Source organism: Acanthaster planci, linkage group LG10, assembly GCF_054643075.1.
Source record: "Acanthaster planci isolate LZ-2023a linkage group LG10, COTS_SCS, whole genome shotgun sequence".
Classification (NCBI taxonomy): domain Eukaryota; kingdom Metazoa; phylum Echinodermata; class Asteroidea; order Valvatida; family Acanthasteridae; genus Acanthaster; species Acanthaster planci.
Window position 1 is genome coordinate 14174434 of NC_141786.1, and position 19709 is coordinate 14194142.

Genomic DNA, 19709 nt, shown 5'->3' on the forward strand with positions numbered 1-19709 from the left:
AACAAGCATGAGAGGGGTGCAGATTGTATTATGAGACGCTTTAACGCTCTAGGAGCCATTTTATTTTTCCCTCTCAGACTGTTTTCAGATTTTGGAAGGGAAATGACAAATTTAGTTTAAACTTAGCATGACCCTGGAGACATTCATGCTTTGTACTGGTACAGTACATACGGGTATGTACATTGACACCTATCAGAGAAGCTTTACATTTTTTTTGGAACAAAGCATTTTTATTTACATGTACATGTATGGTCAGTGATATTTCATGCAGTCATCCATAAATTGCCTCTCCTCCTGACATGTTCAAGGCAGTGCACCGTTTATTCAATCTTCAGTAAATCCTTAACATAACCTTTGTATCTGTGCTACATGAGCAAGAGTTATTGGCTTGTGAAAGATTTGGGCTGCTATAAGTATTAATGGCAGACTCCGCTCCGAGCTGAAATGCACCCCCAATCAGCGAAAGAAAGACGGGTGGTTACAAGCGTGTTCTTGCATGCGTTCTGCGCGTACGCAAAGACCATGCAGTAAGTTAGTTACGCATACCGAACGTGTTCCATGTCAAACGCGTATGTGAGAAGCTATTATATCGATCATAATGTAAAATAGTGTGTTATTGCAACTGATTTTGTCGGTATAGCTGAATATTGGGATATTTGATCAAATTGAAGGTCAAATATTCGGATAGTGAATTATTTGAATTGACTCAGCCCAAAGATTTTTCAAGTGACTCCTGCGTGAACTGTAAGATAGTCTGACTTACTTGAAAAATCAAGATTTTTTCCAGTTGTAACATCTCACAGGCTATAAGTTGAATAAAATTTTCAGGAGGCTTATAACAAATCGTATACACATAAATACTAAACCGCAACACACGTGATGACATGTACAATGTAGCATGAAATTCCATCAATGATCACCAGTTAACTTAGTACAGTACATGTACATGTACCTGCATCAACAGTTTCAATACAATTGTTCCCAACTCTTTGATGTACATGTACTTTAAATTACATGCAATTTTTCAGTCACTGGTCGTGAGGGACCGCTGCTCCCTACACAGGCTGTGCTTTCATGTGATAGTGATATTGCAGTGGATATCACTATGAACATCTAACAAAAGAAGCATGGTGCAATAACAATAGATGTTCATTGTTGGTGTACTGTGTTTCTTTTGTTTGATGTTCATAGTGTATGCTTGACGGTGACCATACATGTAGGTTGGCATCAGTTACAGTTGTTTCATCTTACCGTAGTCCGCTCACTTGTACAGCCAAGAATAGAAGTCTAATTTATCAACTTAACTGTCAAGTTCAGTATTGTTGTCCATACTGAATACTGCTTTCTTGCTCTTGCTGAGATAAGGAGGTTAATAAATGAATGCCTCATAGGAATTCCAACTGTACATTGTAGAGATGGAAATGATCCTGTGTTACTCTTTGACAAGTCTGGTGTGGAAAATGTTGGGTCAAGGGTTCAAGTTCCACAGGTATGTACCTAAGCCAACTGAACAGCACTAAACATGTGCTTTGCTCATAATTTTTATGCAGGCAAAACTCAATATTGAAATGGTGATGAGTGCCAAGTGAATACATTAATTTTTTTGTATGTACATCAGGGTCCCCCATGGTCATTGAAAAATCCTAAAATTACTGGAAAACAAGTGTCCTGGAAAGTTTTGGAAAATTTGGAGAAAAATATATGGTGTCCTTGAATCTTGTGAGAGGGGAAACTATTGGAACAGTCAGGACCTCAAGATCACGCAAATGTTATTTTTGATACATGTCAGTTTACAAATAAAGGCTATATTCTTGTCACTTTATATTACCAGTAATGGCTATGGCAGTCTTCCAGTTCACGATACAAACAACTTTTATCTACAGAGTGGTGTTTAATGTCATGGAAATTGTCATATTTTTGTCTGGAAAGTTACGAGAAAAATACGAAATTTGCTGTTCAGATTCTGTGGGAACCCTGATACATGTGTATACAGTAGGCTGCATTAAAATAATGGAAGCTCCTCAAAATAGCTTATGTTTACTTCATATTTGTTCATTGCCCCATGTTGAAATATCACTTTAATACATAAACACCCATTAAAAGTCTATGATATAAATATGCATGAACATTCATGTGGTGTAGTTGTTACTACTAGCTGACATTTCATGGACTGTGCATACATTTGATAGCTCTTCTTCTTTGATAGCAAGGCAGTATAGGAGTGGTAATTGATAAGTAATTGAATTACACTAATGAGAGTGGGTTGAGGATTGGTTCAGTCATTGCCTCCTGTTTAGTCAGATGCTAGGCAGATGTTAGCCTTCCTGGCCACTGCAAAGAGTGTAGTAGGATTGACTTAGTGATGGACAATGTCAACACTAAGTGTGAATAAGTCTAATGGCTAAGTGATGTTTAATCTAGTGTGCACCAATGGTACAGTGTTTGTACTTGGTGATAAGGCAAGTGGTGTCCAAGTGTCTGGGTGTATTACTGGCAAGCATCTCCCCAGGAATTGTTGTGCATTTGCAAGTACATGTACATAATGAAATATCATCTTGCTTTTTATGGAGAATATATTATTTAACAAAACATCCCCCAAATGTATTCTTATATTTTTTATATTTCATGGCAGGGATACTCTGTGTATTCCCCATCATGTGTCGGTATATTCTCAACATGAAGGAATAAAACTTCATTGACAGTTTCATTGGTGTGAAAAGCAAATGTAGAGGTTGTAAAAATTGAATAATGCACTGTTTATCCATAAATATTGAACACTGCCATTTGTATCACTCAGATGCCACATAAATGTCACCTTTCACATGTAAAACATGTAAATTATAACACAAACACATTTTTAGAGTATTAACACTGAATGCGCACTCTTTTTGTAGCAGGAATATTTGCAGAATGTAGACTTGTTGGTTCTGTGGAAATCTCATCTTGCATTATTTAGGTAGAATTGGGTAAATAAGGAGTCTGCAAAAAGTAAATTTCCCAGAAACCAAAGTGAAACGTGAAGAAACAATCCCCATTAATTGGTCTTTAATACAATGTACATGTAAATTTGTACAGTACTGGATGAATGTTATACAGTGTAGCTGAATATTAAAGGGGTGTAGTACTTGAAAATGACTAAAAGAACTGTACATGTACAAATGTACATGACTGTAATTACAATTTACATGTTCTTGAACTTGCAGTTGTATGAGCTTTCATAACAGCCCTTCCATCCAATGCAGTGAAGGCTGTGAGAATTGATAGGCCAGTGACTTACCAGTTGTTTGCACAGTGGTTTTGTGTCATACACCCCTTGCCCTCCATCATGTCCTGTAATTTGTCTTCAGGAGAGAGTTCCTATCTTAACTCTATGCTCTTATCAGTCTCAGCATGGTTCAGGGGAGTCCAGAGACCACTGCTGTGCACACCCTGTGAAAGTGATTTCTTTGTCATTTGGAGGTGGCAGATGTCAATGCTAACCTGTCAGCTGCAACTTGACTGGGTAGTAGCCTGCTGAGTTTGATAATTCCTAACAGCAAAGGAACCCTTGTGCTAGCATTACTCAGATGTAATAATTATAATGAAGGTCTCTGTCCTAATACCTGCAGTACATGTACTAGGACCAGTATGTTGTTGAATCGTCGCGTTTAAAAACTTATAATTCATTTGAAAATGTACAACACTTTGAAAATGTGCACGGGCCATTAAATAAGTGTTAACTTTAGAAGAAAGCATGCATCGTATTTGGATGTCTGTTTTCTGAAGACAGAGCTTGTTGGGGGAGCCCTGAAAAAAATAATAATTGGGGGGGGGCATGTCCTCAGACCTGCTGCTCTGAAAAATCCTGGAAATGGATTTTTAAAAATGTGATTTTTTTCTGCCACTCCAATCTACATGTATGCTGACATTCTTTATGTTTAATCTGTCCTCTGCTGAAGTGTCAGTTGGGTTGTACATGTAGAAACCTAAATGCAGTGAATTGGACCATCGGCATTGACTGCTTTCATTTCCAGCAAAAAAGGACAATGTCAGGCTAAGCTGTAGGTACACGTTATGCATGTACATGTTGATCAGGCATGAATGTAAGCCGTATGGGTCCAAAGTATCTGCAGAATATTCCAGACATTACCGAGCATTTATCGTCTGACTTGTCATGCAATCATTAGTATTAACCTGAGACGCCAGTGACTGATAGATTTTCATGATTGTTGTAGAGTGCCCTCACACAACTATTTGGACTATTTCTTTAGTGTAAGCAGAAGAGTTTTCAAAGCAAAGCTACTGTAATACCACCTGGTGGTTAAAACTTAAAATACAGTGCACCTTCAGTCAAACCTTAGTTCAAAAAAGAAAAGGCACCAATTCTATTACAAGTTTTCAATTATTTGAATTAGATTTTAATTGTTTCCCCTCCTCTCTGAAATATGGAATTTTGAGAAACTAAAAAGAACTATTTATTTATTCTTTTTTTTGCCCCCTCTTCAAATGTTTCTGACAAAAGGATTGAGCATCATGGATAAAAAACTCTGGCCTGCTCTGTACAAACGTGGTTAGGCACCCTATATGTGGTTTGTTATTTTTTGAAAGTTCCCTTTTTCGTTTTCCCCCCAGCATTAAGGCTATTTTTTGACATCTGAGGAAAATGCTCTGAGTTTTGGCTCTTTAAATCTGAACTGAACATGTTTCTCACTGGAGCATTTCTTTTGATGTTCTGGAAATGATGGTTACATGCCTGTACACATGTACTTCATCAACAAATAAACAAACCAAACAAATGATTGTAGCAAAAAACTTGTGCAGTGTCCGAAACATAGAGCTATATATAAACTGGAGCACTAACTTTTCATTCTTCATGCGGAGGAAATGCGACGCCTTCCTGGGTGCGGATATTTTGAATCAGGTGTGCTTGTAGAACATTTGAAATCAGATAGAACGACTTTTGGATTATACACACTGTACATCTAAATGCAATGCACAAGTACAACATGTGCGAACGTCAGTACATCTTTTGAATAAGGTGGCCACGTCCAGAGCAATGGCACATGTTTATTTACATCCATAGCTTTCGATGAATAAGTTCAGCTAAATTAAAAGGGCATACCTTAATTCAGCCAGTGTTAAGTGAGTTGATGGCTCTTGAGCAGCAGCTGTCTTGCACATTGGTTACCAATAAAATCTGATTAAAAAACAATTCACGGCAAAATTCATGTGCAACGCATACGCACGCACACATTTGCTTTTTTTGCACAGAGCCGAATGAAACGCTCATTTACTGATTGTGCATTCAGATGGTTTGCACATGTACATCAGCTTTTTTGATGTGTCATTTTGGAATACAGACGTAGATACGCAAAATAGCCGTACAAAATTTTGAGTTTTCCATAGGTTTGGGCACAAACATGGATGTGCCCAGCAGGCATCACTTTATACATGAGTCAGTACTCTAGTGTTTATACACGTACATGTATATAGCTATATGGTCAGAAATAACAAGGTTTTGTCATAAATGACTGTTTTGCATGTGATTTTTGAAATTCACATTCAGCATAAACATTATAGTGGACTTAACACCACGATGCAACAATTGATAATGGCATTCAGTGGACCAACGGCCTTTAAACCCAACAAAAAGCCATATCATGTTATTAATCTGTTTAAACACAAACCTGTGGCAAGCAGCAACAGAACAATGGCAGTAGATAACATGCATTTGAAAGAATGCATCTTCATGAGTAAAAACTCAGTATTGATTGTGTCAGTAGTGAGCCAACCCAGACAGCAAAGACACCTTATAACAAAATGCGCATTCATAACCTGAATGCACTCAAGGAGCATTGCTCTTTGGCCAGCTGTTCCAGATGTTTAAAGATGCACGAGATGAGTTTATGCTAAATGCATTGCCAGGACAGTCCCTTGTCATATTATTCAAGATTCACCACATGGGGTTGATGCACAGTCAAGTAGCATTGTGTAACAGTCGCATGTATTCAGTGTAAAAGAAACTTGAAGATTTAAAAAACACGAAATAATGTACCATACATGTACAACACAAAGACTAGAATTTTATTAAACTAGTGCATGTTGTCACTAATTTTGTAAATTGCCATCTTTTGACCTTAAACCTCCCAGGTGTCTCAAAATGATGAAATTCTTGATTATAAAGTATGGCGGAGCCCTGCCCAGTTTTACTGTCCTTGTTGCCTCATGCTCCTTGAAATTCAAGAATGTGGAATGTGCTATGGTCTCTGCACACTATTGGAAGAAGAGAGAATGTACCTTGTAACCATTATGTTCCTACGCACGGCTTGACCTTGTAACCATTATGTTCCCACACACTGCTTGACCATGTAACTATAGGTTCCTACACACTGCTTGACCATATAGCCATAGGTTCCTCCACGTTGCTTGACCATGTAGCCCTAGGTTCCTACACACTGCTTGACCATGTAACCATAGGTTCCTACACACTGCTTGACCATGTAGCCATAGGTTCCTCCACAATGCTTGACCATGTAACCATAGGTTCTTACACGTTGCTTGACCATGTAGCCATAGGTTCCTACACACTGCTTGACCATGTAACCATAGGTTCCTACACAATGCTTGACCATGTAACCATAGGTTCCTACACACTGCTTGACCCTTAAACCATAGGTTCCTACACACTGCTTGACCCTTAAACCATAGGTTCCTACACACTGCTTTACCATGTAACCATAGGTTCCTACACACTGCTTGACCCTTAAACCATAGGTTCCTACACACTGCTTGACTTCGGAGGATTCTGGGATACTCAGTACCAACAAAATGTGCAGGAGTTGACCAGTTGATCTTGGCACGTACATGTGAGATGGTAACCCCTGACTTGTCAAATTGTACTTGTGCTGAATGGCATATCCAAAACCATTTTTTCAAAGCATGCAGGGCATAAAGTTTAAATGTAAGGACAAAGGAGAAGGAGAAATTGGGTCATGTTCTCCAATCTGAGGTACGTATGCGTGAGACTAAACTTCAGGGCATTTGACCATACATATCATGTATTTGGGGAGGAAAATCAATGAAATACAGTGGAATGCCGCTATAACGAACATGACGGGGTCCACGCTAAATGTTCGGTACAGCAGTCATTCGGTATAGCGAAATTTACTGCCGAACGTTTCGATGCCATGTTGAACAGTGCCTTCTCTTGTCAAACTGAAGTGCACCCTCTTGGGATACTATGGTTCGCTGTTTTTGTGATAGTTTACCATTGCATTCTCGTTTAAGGTTTCTAAAAATGTATCCGTTAATTATTTTTATTTTTTATTAAATCTGAAGTGGCAAAATTGATTTCAAGTTTATCCTAAAAATCGTGAAGCTACTGCACAGGATTGATCTCTGATGCATTCCGTGGCGAATCTCGGTGGCTTGTGTATCAGCGGCGCCCTCTTTAGACTAATGTTAGTGCAATACCGATCATGCGGAGTCCCAAAATCAGTGTCCATTCAATTCCGTTGGCAGATTAACCGTGCTTGCCCTTGCTGTTACTAGAGCATGACTTTGAACAAGTGCAGATCAATGTACATGTACAGTACATGTACCCAGTTTCTCAGCTAGTTTATTTACAATTAACTCTTCAACAACTAGTGGCTTTTCCTTCTAATCCTTGGGGAAATAGTGGCCATTTGTCACTTTCCAACTTAAAGAAACCTGACTGTTTTATCAAGTTGACGTTCGGAAATTACAAATGACAACTGCATAGTGTTCGGTAGGTTTTGTGCACAAAATATTGGGCGCCACGGACGATGTTCAGTATAGCCGAATGTTCAGTATAGTGGCATTCTACTGTACATGTATTGTAGCACCCAAATCGGCTCTGTCTTTGCATTCGATCTCCCATTGTTTGTTATGGGAGGGAGAGCAATTATGCCAGTGCAGAATGGATACTACCAGTATATTAAAATGATCAACTGACCAGTTGTCTGGTTCAGCATGTCCATGTAGATATTGGAAGCCCTGTCCATTGATTTTTCTAGCTGTGAATTTTTCATGACATGTAGCCCTTTAATTTGGATTGAAGACAAAGCCGTGTACATGTACTTCCCATAGTGCAGATGTACTTTCAAAATTGATCCTTGGTTTTTTGTTCTTGTTGGGCCATTTCCTTGCCCGCTGCCTTTTTGTATACATTGCAGTGATAACTCTGCCATTAATCATTTCTGTTCTCTGTAATTTGGTACTAATCAACAATACTGACCAAACAGATCATTGTTCACAGAAACAATGATCTTAACATCAACAAGTAAAAAGTCATCGTCCCGAAGTTGTGCACCACATGGCATAAAAAAAGAACCAAAAATCAGTTAGGCCTCCATGTACACATATCAACAATTACATGTACATGTATGTGTGTACTGTTCAAAAATAACCAAACATGTACACATACTATCAACGGTTTTCACATAGACACATATTTGAATTTTGAAGGAAAACAGCTTCTTATCTCAAGATAATCACCAGAGAAGTTTCTCCTATTGTAAAACTACAGAAAACACTCATCAGTTACAACTTCAGGCAGTAAGAGCCCTTAGATAATTCTTTGGGAGGTAAACTTTGGCATGAATCCAATAAGTAGAATGAATGATTAATTAGCCAAAGTCAATGAATGAAAATGCACGTCCATTGGGGAAAACGTCAAAATGAATGTATCCCTGTTTTCCTTCACTGACTCCTCCTGTTCAGTGCATTTTTTCCATAGGGGAATGTTCATGCAGGTTTACCGAGTGTTTGCATCTCTTGTGGCCTTTCAAGGCGATATGTTCTGTGTTTACAAGGGCCTGTCAGATTTGTGTCTCTTTGTGTAAATGCAGAAAAAGATTTCTGCACCTGGCAACATTAATGTAATTTGACATTAATAATGTTTTGCTTGTGGAAGCGTAGTCAAAATGGTCAAATACATGTAGGATGTTTTAAAGCAAAGAAGTGAAAAAAATCAAAATCGAAAAAGTAATCAGTTTGTACAGTGCTGCCTTTGTGAACAGTGCTGTTGTCTTGTCATACATGTACATGTATTTATCCATATTATGTCATTTTTGAATAATTTGTGCATATCTTTGGTCTCTATACAGGAATTATTTCATATGACATGTACATGCACATGTCAGTGAAATACATCTCACACAGGGCTTATAAACAATTAAATGTGTGTACATGTTAAGTGGCAAGTTCTACATGTATTTCTATCATAACTGCAAAATCTTGTCTTGGTTAAAACATCAGAAACTTGACACCAGCATTCATATGCTTTTCAATCTTAATGTGTCTACTTTGAGGCAGAGTGTCAGTTTAAGAGAGATGATTTATTGCCTTTGGCTTTCACTGGGATAGTCTCAATATTGGAGTACTTGGGGATAGGGTCTGTTCTAGGATTACCAAACTGCCTGTTCTGCCTTGACAAGGAAAATGATTGAAAAGCGCGGGTGAGGTGCCTTGTTTCAACTCTGATATGTGCTGGCTTTCAGCCAGGTATTGCAACTGACATTCAAAGTCACATGAAATTTAAGCCAAAAATCTGGCCATCATTTTGAAGTGTTTGTTTTTGTACAGTGCTTGTAAACCCCAAATCATACATTGCCCGTCATGAAGACACTGAGAAATACATGTAGGTTAAAACATCGTACGTTTACATCAATGGTGAACTGCTGCTTTTGAAGTTTATGACGTAGATGGTCTTTATTGGACCAACCACTTATCCCAATGCTCCTCTCACTAGTCTCTCATTGATTAACTATATGTACATGGCAAAACTATACATGTACATGATCCCTTGCTTTGCCACATCTTCAACTGTAAGTATATATGTATCATTTGCAGTTGATGGAATATACAGTGCAGGTGCATGTACATGTATGAAGGGTTACCTTTAATCAAGTGCCATCCAAAGTAATACAGTATATCATACATGCACCGCTAGGTGGCATGTACATGTATGTGAGTACTTGTATTGCAAAATCTCTCTTCCCAATGCCTCTGAGTAGATTTGGAAGCACACATTTTGGATAAAACGTTACCTTCATCTTTGAAAGTTTAACATCAACAATGAAAAACACCAATATACTGTAAAAATACAAAACATGTCCATGTATGTATTATGCACATCACAAAATCTACATTGCACATGTGCAGTGCAAATGGAAAATCAAATTAAAATCTTTTTTGTTCTGAGGCTTTAAAAGAATCCAATGATTGAAATCAAACAGAATGATTGAAATCAAGCAGAATGATTGAAATCAAACAGAATTCTTGACTGAAGCACTTCATACTTTCACCAAACTTGTACAAGCTGAAGGAGATGTTTTATTAATACAGGTAGTTTATCATGACACATCCTTGGTCATGCTGCTGTCGTCTTTGAGATGAGGCTTTACCCAGGCCCTCCGATTAGATATGATAGGATTGTCCTATTAGCCGACACAGCCATCTTGTGGTGTCCATTACCAGCACTGTCTCCACTCAGTCTCCTCTCAGTCTGCCTGGGAATTCCAACCCATCTCCTTTGCTCCATTCCCACACCTACACAAATCATTATTTGCTCAAGTATCAGGGGAACTCTGACCAAACAATTTGTACATGTACATGTAGATCTGTTTCTCACTACACTGGCCTGTTTTTTTTTTCAAGTTACTTTCAGTGCTCTGTCTTATGGGAACATGCTGAGTGACATTAATGTAAAACTTGAATTCTCATCTCACACATGCTACAAATGAAATTGTCTTTCTTTTTTTCCCCTCACAAATACACATGTACTAGTATGTACATGTACATTACCCTAAAGTAAACCTACGGTACATGTATTGCACACAAATGATCCTCCCATCTGCACGGATACTTGAGGACTGTAGACCTGTAATTCATGCATGTACATGTACATGTACAGTGTATGCTTATATGTTTACACAACTACATGTACATGTACACACACATAGTACATGTACATGTACGTGCATGTTGCACATATTCTGCTTGTCTTTTTTCCCAAGTAACTGCCTCTGAACTGTCTTTTGTATCAAAATAAGTGTTCCAGCTGGATGATACCAAAGTGAAATTTAGGTTAATACATGTACATTGAAGCTAGTCTTCATTGTTTGAGCTTTGAAGCCATATACTGTAAAAATCTTGTGAACATGAACACTGTGCAGTAAGTAAAATGAGAGTTTGATATTGACATGTTAGTTGACATACTGTACATGTACACATGAGTGCATCATTGGGTAGTATTTTTCAAACAGGGTTGTCATTCATCCAGTAGCCCAAACAGTCCCAAATTCTCCGATTTCAGTATGATTTTTACATATACCCTAGGGGGTTAGGGTTAAGACATGAAGTGTACTGATGCTAAATGCAGTAGTATAATGGAATGCAACATTGGTGACAGTTGTGTGTTTGCTTACATGTAGAACTCGCAACACTTCATGGTGCAAAGGTTGGTATTTACACCGCATGAACCATGCAACAAATTCTAGGGAAATTGCATTTTGGTGTGCTTGAGAGGTTTCCAATTTCAAGCTCAGCTTTTTAAAACTTTTATTTTGTTGCATTTGGCAATTTGTCATGCAGTGTGTTACAAGAAGAAAGTCCAATGTGGAAGATGCATTCAACTTTTCAGTTTTCATTCAAAGTCAACATTAAAAAATATTAAAAAGAAAATACAAAAAACCAAAACAGTCAATGCCACAACAGTGGCAAATTCCATCAGCTTTACTCTTTCCTCTCTGGCATTCATGTGTTGTAAAAAATTGGATATAAAAACCCTTCTTTCAAAGTGGAAGAGGTGAACAGTGTTTCACAGTTTGACAGAGTAAATACTTCACTGTTAAAGCATATGAGTATTTTTGATTGATTTGGAAAGTGATTTATCAATCACATTTTGATTTCTGTATTTTGGGGGTTAGTTCTGAAGGTACCAGTAACCAGTAACCTAAGACTGAGGTACCGGTACATGTAGGTCAGTCATCTGGTTTATTCTTCATGGGTATTGTGGTCTGTCTCAGGCTCTGTCAAATGTACGGAGTGTTTGGAATTTTACCAGTTTTAAGGAGTGAAATATTTTCAGAAATACCAACTCAGAATACCATCTGCATTTTCTTCCAACTACATGTAGTATTTCAGGCCAAGTGTCTCCCTGTAGGTGTGCTTGTGGGCTGGCTCAGATAAACTGGTGGGTAGACTAAAAGCATCTACATGTAATTAGGAATCAGAGCCAATAAAGGCTCTTGAGAATCAGTGGACAAACAGCAGGAGGCACTCTGTTACTTTGTAGCAACTTTCCATTGGACAGTCAAATCATAGAGCCCTATAGGTATTGTTTCTTTCTCATATATTTGGTGTGGAATGCAAATGATCAATGTGCAACTACTGGTACATGTGCATGTAGGCAGTTTGCCAGTCTCTTTGTCAGCATTGAATGAGGTACAGTACTCGTGCATGAAGCTTATGGGTTCATGAATGTGTACTGTAGCTGTCGTGCAACCAACCATTTGTACATGTAGGCCTAGTCCTCTCAAATTAAGTCTATTGAAAGACAAATAATACAATGTATTAAAACTTTCTTTTGCAAGAGTTTCTTACAATGTGTATTATTTGGTTTATGCACATTTTTTTTACTTGAGGTGTTAATTGTGCCTGCCAAGAATGCAGTATGAGCAAGAAGGATGCAGAGTGGTTGAATGTAATGGCTGGAAAATTTAAAAGTAATATCATGACTCTGACAAAAGTAAAATTGGGACAGAAAATAGATTGTTCGTATAAATGCAAAATTATGGCCCAGCCTTGCAAGTCTCCAGAGCCACTTTAAAGATGAAAACCTTAAAAGAATTTTGCACCATGCATACAAGTAGGATCCCTGAACTTTTTCACTGACATAATACCCTTTTTCATCAAGGATTCCAAAATTGTTACACATCTAGCGATTGTATGGAAAGCTTACTACATGTGGGATTTGGTCACAACTGAAAAAGAGAAAATACTGGGTAGATTGTAGACTTGAATGGTGAAACCAGATAATAAAAGTGTTGGACACTGTGTTACAAATAGACCCTACATGTATATTTCCAAATTACAGCATTCCTTAAATGTGCTGTAGAACAAAATCAGGATGCTGATAAAAGCCAAATTAGGATGGCAAATGGATTATGAAGGAAACTCGGGATTTTGTAAACAGGTGCAAACCCAAGATTGTGAAAATGAACGATAAAGGTATCAAATATTGCATTACAAAAGTACACGTATTTACTACTTAACTTTTATTCCAACAGTCTTCACGAACTAATTTTCTTTGACACTGTTTTCTTTGACAAGCAGTCTGTGCATTTCGAACATTAGTCTCAGTTTGAAGTGTTGTTGTCACCACATCACCTGTTCATGTGTTAATCATCTGATGTTAATAATGTAATGACTGTATTGTGTGATTTGATTGCCAGTGATTGGAGCACCTGGTGGTAATAGGAGAGAAGACTATCCTCCACGGATAACTGAACATCCTCAGAGTGTGATTGTCCCAAGGGGGGAGCCTACTACCCTGCGATGTAGGGCAGATGGAAGGCCAGACCCAACAATAACGGTAGGTTCATGTACATCTCTGCTGCTGATTTTTGTGTGATATTTTGATTGATTGCTTCAGTTGAAATGCCACTGTTATTAAGTACTGGTATTACTTGAAGAAGGCATGAAAATTGTTCCAGTAAACAGGCCAAATTTGTAAAAAAATTCAGATGGGTCAATACCTCACATTATAACAGGTAAACTTAAAGCTTTTGCCTTGCTGTTAGTTTTTGTACTTTTAATCTTTGGAATTTGAGACCAAATCTCATCTATTCTTAAACACTGCAGTTTATCACACATGTAAAATAAACCTATGAACATGAGTTATACATGACATGTAACTCAGTCATGCGGCAAATCCATTGTAAACTTTTCCTTACAGTGGCCATGAACCGTTGTGTTACATGTACATGTAAAGTTAAATCCCTTAGATTGCTGAAAAGTATTTTTGAAGTGCATTCCCCTGCATACTCCCACTTCTTTCAATGGCTTTGCTATTTCCTGGAACCAGAAGGCAGTGCTTTGCTGTAATGTTAGCAAATTACAGTTACCAGTATTCACAAAGAAGTTCATTGTAATAGTTTGTATGTATGCTCCCTGATTGGCTGTCACGTACCGGTACATGTACACATGTTCTGAATTGAGAACAACTTTATAAAATTGACATTTGAAGAAAAGAATTGTGGCAACATTGTATGCCCTGGTAAATTATACCGGCCCCCCATCACAAAGCACTGGATGAAATTTAGTTTCTTTCCGTTAGTCATCCATTTTTGCACTTCTTTGATGTATTGATGTACTTCATTCTTGCGGATGCATTTTATGGACCTCACTGACTACTCTAAGTTTTCCTGGAAAATTCAAATAAACTGCCCCATGCATTTTTGTTTAAACTTTAACACCTGTAGAGAGGTGCTAACCTTGACTTAAGGGTTGTCAAAAGAAATTTAACAATTAAGTTTTTGACACATTAAATGTTATAAGTGACTTAAGATTTTAAATATTAATTTGTTTATTTGCAAAGTTCTCTTGTTGTGATTTCTTTTCTCTGATGTACGCATTTGCATGCTCTTTAGCGATGGAAGGGAATAACTGGTGTCAGTGTTTGCTTTGAAAAAATGACTGATCTTACAGTATTCACAAGTCTTGAATCAGAAGTGGGATAAATCCAATACACTTTAAGACTTCTAGGATGAGCAGGAATGAAGATGACTTAAATGAGACAATTCATATAATCGCCTCAATATACATGTATATATACTCCGATGGAGGACCTAAATGATTTTAAATTACCGGTAGCTCATTTAAAGTAGCTCAGCTGATTTTAAATCAATTCAGTTCTGTTTCAAATACAAAAATGTGTTTTGAAAGGAAGATGAAGCCTTAAGTAAATAGAGTTGTGAACAAAATGAACATCTTTTGGATGAGACGTAAGCATGGCTACCTTTAACCGATTATTTCAAGAACATTTGGAGTAGCACGCTTTATGTACTGGTAGCCTGTCCCTAGTCATCCTATCACTGTCGTTGCTGTTCTGTCATTGGTTTGTACCAGTATGTGCTGGCTGTAATGTAAGTGACACCAAGTGTTCATCCTAATGATCTTGATGCTAGAATCTTCAATTATCAACCATCCTCTCCTGACAGGGCTTCAGCCAGCCTATGAATCAGCCACTTATCGGCTGTAAGGAGTGAACAAGATACCTTTTGTGGTGTCTTCCTGCACACTTCAGTTTGAAGAGGACTTTGTTCAGGTTGAGATTGCGCCAGTGGGGCCAAATGGCACGCACATGTACGTGCATGGGTAAAGCTTATGCACATCATTTTGGTGTTGGGTGCTGGGTCTGAACCAGACGTCATCAGAAACTACCTCTCAGTGCCATTATTAATCTGATCTCTACAAATCTTTTGTGTGCCATAAGTAAGAGATGAATAATGAGAGCTGTTTGATGCAATACACAACGGTTGAACTCTTTTAACGGGGAAAAAAGATTCCGAATCTTAAGGTTGCACCCAGATCAAGTACCGGTACCCAGAGTATGTCAGACCTACTGGTACATGTTTTACCACTGGCAAACTGTAAGCAGGGAGCACACCTGGATGGTCTTTGAAAGGACTGTTCAGCTGAGGTAAAATCATCCTGAAATCAATTTGTGGAAACCTTGCTGATCAAATGTGTCATCTCTGCATAAGTATAAAGATAAAGTACTACATTGCTTTAATGAACACTGCTATACCAAAAAATCTGATGCTGAACACCCTGCTTGACTCTTGAAGTTTCTTCCACTTTAATTGAACATTGAAAATTTGCTTTAAATGAAAGAAAAATATTTAGGACTGACAGAGCTTCAGCCAGGCTGTGACTCAGAATTTAAGGAAAATCACACTTGCAAAGGAATAACTGCCAACCTGCAACACAGTCTGTATCACTTGTGAACTCTAGTACATGTGTGTAGACAGGGTAGCCTACATGTATGTGACTGAACTCACAGAAATTTTGATTAAATACTTCTACTAGTATTGTGCTGGTTTTGATTGTTTTCAATAACAACATTTGCCTGACATTACTTACATTGCCAACTTGCTTCGTTGCCATTCTCAGTACATCTCTTATATGTATATTCAATTCAGCAGCAAGAATCAGTGTAACCATATTGCTTGTCACATGCGATTCTGAAGTGATGACTCAAGGAAAAACCTGTGAGAAACTTGATTTCGTTTTGTGATTCGACTTGCAGTGGAAACTTCCGTAACCCTAACCACCCAAGGACCTGGACCTAACCTTCCCCAATCACAAACTTCAGCACCTTGGAAAAACACTCTTACTTCACAGTACCCAATCACACAGACTCCAACAGGTCTTTACCTGTGTGATTTTGTTTGATTGGGTACAGCAAGCCCACTGCACAGTACAAAGAGTGTGGACAGGCAGTACCTAAGAAACAATGAAGATTGTCCTTCTTATGGTTATTATTACATAATATTACATACCGGTACTCCCGGTACATAATACCATTTTAATGGGAAGCTTTCTGTCATTACAAATACAGTACTCATTTGAAATTCTTGATGGTAAAAAGTGATGGTAAAAAGTGAGAGGGCCACAGTACCCATTCAATCCAAATTCAACAGGGTATGTGCAGGCCCACAATAACCATTCTGTCCAAATTCAACAGGGCATGTGCAGGCCCACAGTACCCATTCAATCCAAATTCAACAGGGTATGTGCAGGCCCACAATAACCATTCTGTCCAAATTCAACAGGGCATGTGCAGGCCCACAGTACCCATTCAATCCAAATTCAACAGGGTATGTGCAGGCCCACAGTACCCGTTCAGTCCAAATTCAACAGGGTATGTGTAGGCCCACAGTACCCATTCAGTCCAAATTCAACAGGGTATGTGTAGGCCCACAATAACCATTCAATCCCAATTCAACAGGGTATGTGTAGGCCCACAGTACCCATTCAATCCAAATTCAACAGGGTATGTGCAGGCCCACAGTACCCATTCAGTCCAAATTCAACAGGGTATATGCAGGCCCACAGTACCCATTCAGTCCAAATTCAAGAGGGTATGTGCAGGCCCACAGTACCCGTTCAGTCCAAATTCAACAGGGTGTGTGCAGGCCCACAGTACCCATTCAGTCCAAATTCAACAGGGTATGTGCAGGCCCACAGTACCCATTCAGTCCAAATTCAAGAGGGTATGTGCAGGCCCACAGTACCCGTTCAGTCCAAATTCAACAGGGTATGTGCAGGCCCACAGTACCCATTCAGTCCAAATTCAACAGGGTATGTGTAGGCCCACAATAACCATTCAATCCCAATTCAACAGGGTATATGTAGGCCCACAGTACCCATTCAATCCAAATTCAACAGGGTATGTGCAGGCCCACAGTACCCGTTCAGTCCAAATTCAACAGGGTGTGTGCAGGCCCACAGTACCCATTCAGTCCAAATTCAACAGGGTATGTGTAGGCCCACAATAACCATTCAGTCCAAATTCAACAGGGTATATGCAGGCCCACAGTACCCATTCAGTCCAAATTCAACAGGGTATGTGTAGGCCCACAGTACCCGTTCAGTCCAAATTCAACAGGGTGTGTGCAGGCCTACAGTACCCATTCACACAAAATTAAACACCAGATAGTAAGCTACCAGTACCCATTTTACTGGTGTTGAATTCTGTGTGGTTAAGGAAGGTTGGGATTTTAAAGGTGAAATATGAACGGAAATGAACATACTGGCACATTGAACAAAATGTACAAATTTCATTTTGAACTTAACTTTTGTGCTTGAGTTAGATCAAGTGTTGGACTGTTGGACCCAAATCCTCATGCAGAAATATTCTTGAGGCTGGCCACCACACATTTAAATGGCCTGGAGATTGGGAACAGGTGCACCAGTGACTGAGAATCACTATACCAGACAACTACTTTAATAAACATTTTGTAAGCATTGTGTTCATTAGAAGGCATTATCTTGTACTGGTATCTCACCAGAACTGTAGTAAACTAAAAAGTGTTGAAAATACACCTAAAAAGAGTAGGAAAAGGCTAAACTTTTGCTACTTTAGTCTAATGAATTCAAACTTTCTGTATATATATAGCTACAGAAAGACCAAAATGAACACAGATAGGCAATTGTACAGATCAGATGACCTAAATACATTTTACATGTGCAACAGTTTTCACCAGTTCTCAAACTTTCAGTTGTTGAAGGATTGAGGTTAATATTTTGAGAGTAGCGCAGTGATATTCTAATGTTATGCTTTGCCTGTTTAATTGTTGCACACCATCTTCCCCAGAAGCAAATTCACTCAACAGTTCACTTGTGCGTGTCCCATATCCCAATGAAGTCAACAGGTTCAATACTCTTCCCATTCCACAGGGGGTTTGCCTTTTGACCGCATGTGGCATTCTTGGGGCATAACATTTGTATTTGGACCCTGCTGCTGATTAGCTTCACAGCCAGAGAGGATAATCTCTGACCTTTTAAAGATATCAAAACATGGGCTCTTTCTCTAAACTCTGCTTCATTTCCAGCTGTGTTTTTTCCTTGGACAAGAATCATTTGGAGGCTTTGAACTGTGAAATTCCTCAAACCTCAAATTTCAGTATAATTTTTTCCCACTCATTCTGAGCAGTAGCCTTATAGTAAATATTATGAAAACTCCCATGTTTGGCTTCATATCACACAACTTGGTATCGTTGCACATGCAGCCATGAACCTAAAAATCTACATGTACACTACTTGTTGAAGTCACAGTTTTCAGTATGATGCCCATGCACATGTTGAGTCCTTTTGCAAGTTTGTCGGAGAACATTTCTGTATTTAACAAAGCGCTAAACGTGTGATCCAGCTACATGTATTATCCTCCTTTGGTTTTACAGCACAAATATGCACAAGTGCCCACAGTCACTCTCTTGCATGTGTTTTCTATATGGAACACCAACATGCACAGGTTCAGTGAGTACACAGTTAGTTGCCAGCACAAAATGACCCAGGGTCTTTTGTGCAGTCCTCTTCATTACATTTGGTTTACTGCACAATGATGCATATGAAACAGTGAAGCACAGTTATTGGGCAGTACATAAGTGCAATCTGATATTCCTGTGAGGGACAGTTGGTGCAGTGCACAACACGACACAGCTGTGCTTCTTGGAGGTGTTTACTGAGTGACCCAAAGAGTGACTTCAGCATAGGAGGGTTAACAAACTAAATAATAACTGGTAATACCCCTATTCATAAATACCTCAGACATTTTAGCTATTCCTATTGGTCGAGAGCCCGTCATGTGGCTGGTCTTAAACGGACGATAAAACACCAACGGCAACAAAGTGGCCCCTGAACAAGGACATTCACGTTACACTACACACGCACAGCAACCGTGCCCATGCCACACAGCACAGTCCATGGTCTGTATACAGATCTGCGTCGGCCTCGCATTGACAGCCGTAACAACATGGCTGTTAACTTGACGGCAATGTCTGCACAATCTGTCTTTGCTAACTGCACATTCATGGGCAAAATTGTGGTAAAAACAGCCTGCAACCATCATAATTGTCACCAGTATGCCATTTCAGATGACGCTAAGCAATAATTTGGCAGCATTTATAGATTATTTTCTC

At 38.8% G+C, this 19709-nt stretch overlaps 1 protein-coding gene across 9 annotated transcripts in view; it reads left to right on the forward strand.

The window, feature by feature from the left end:
* Positions 1–19709, forward strand: part of LOC110982036 (roundabout homolog 2-like) — a 118442-nt gene that overhangs the window by 52235 nt on the left and 46498 nt on the right. For all 9 annotated transcript variants that reach the window (XM_087141860.1, XM_087141858.1, XM_087141855.1 and 6 more), the window contains one exon: positions 13458–13597. In XM_087141860.1, coding sequence (XP_086997986.1) covers positions 13458–13597 — 140 coding nt within the window. The remainder of the gene's footprint in view (positions 1–13457; positions 13598–19709) is intronic.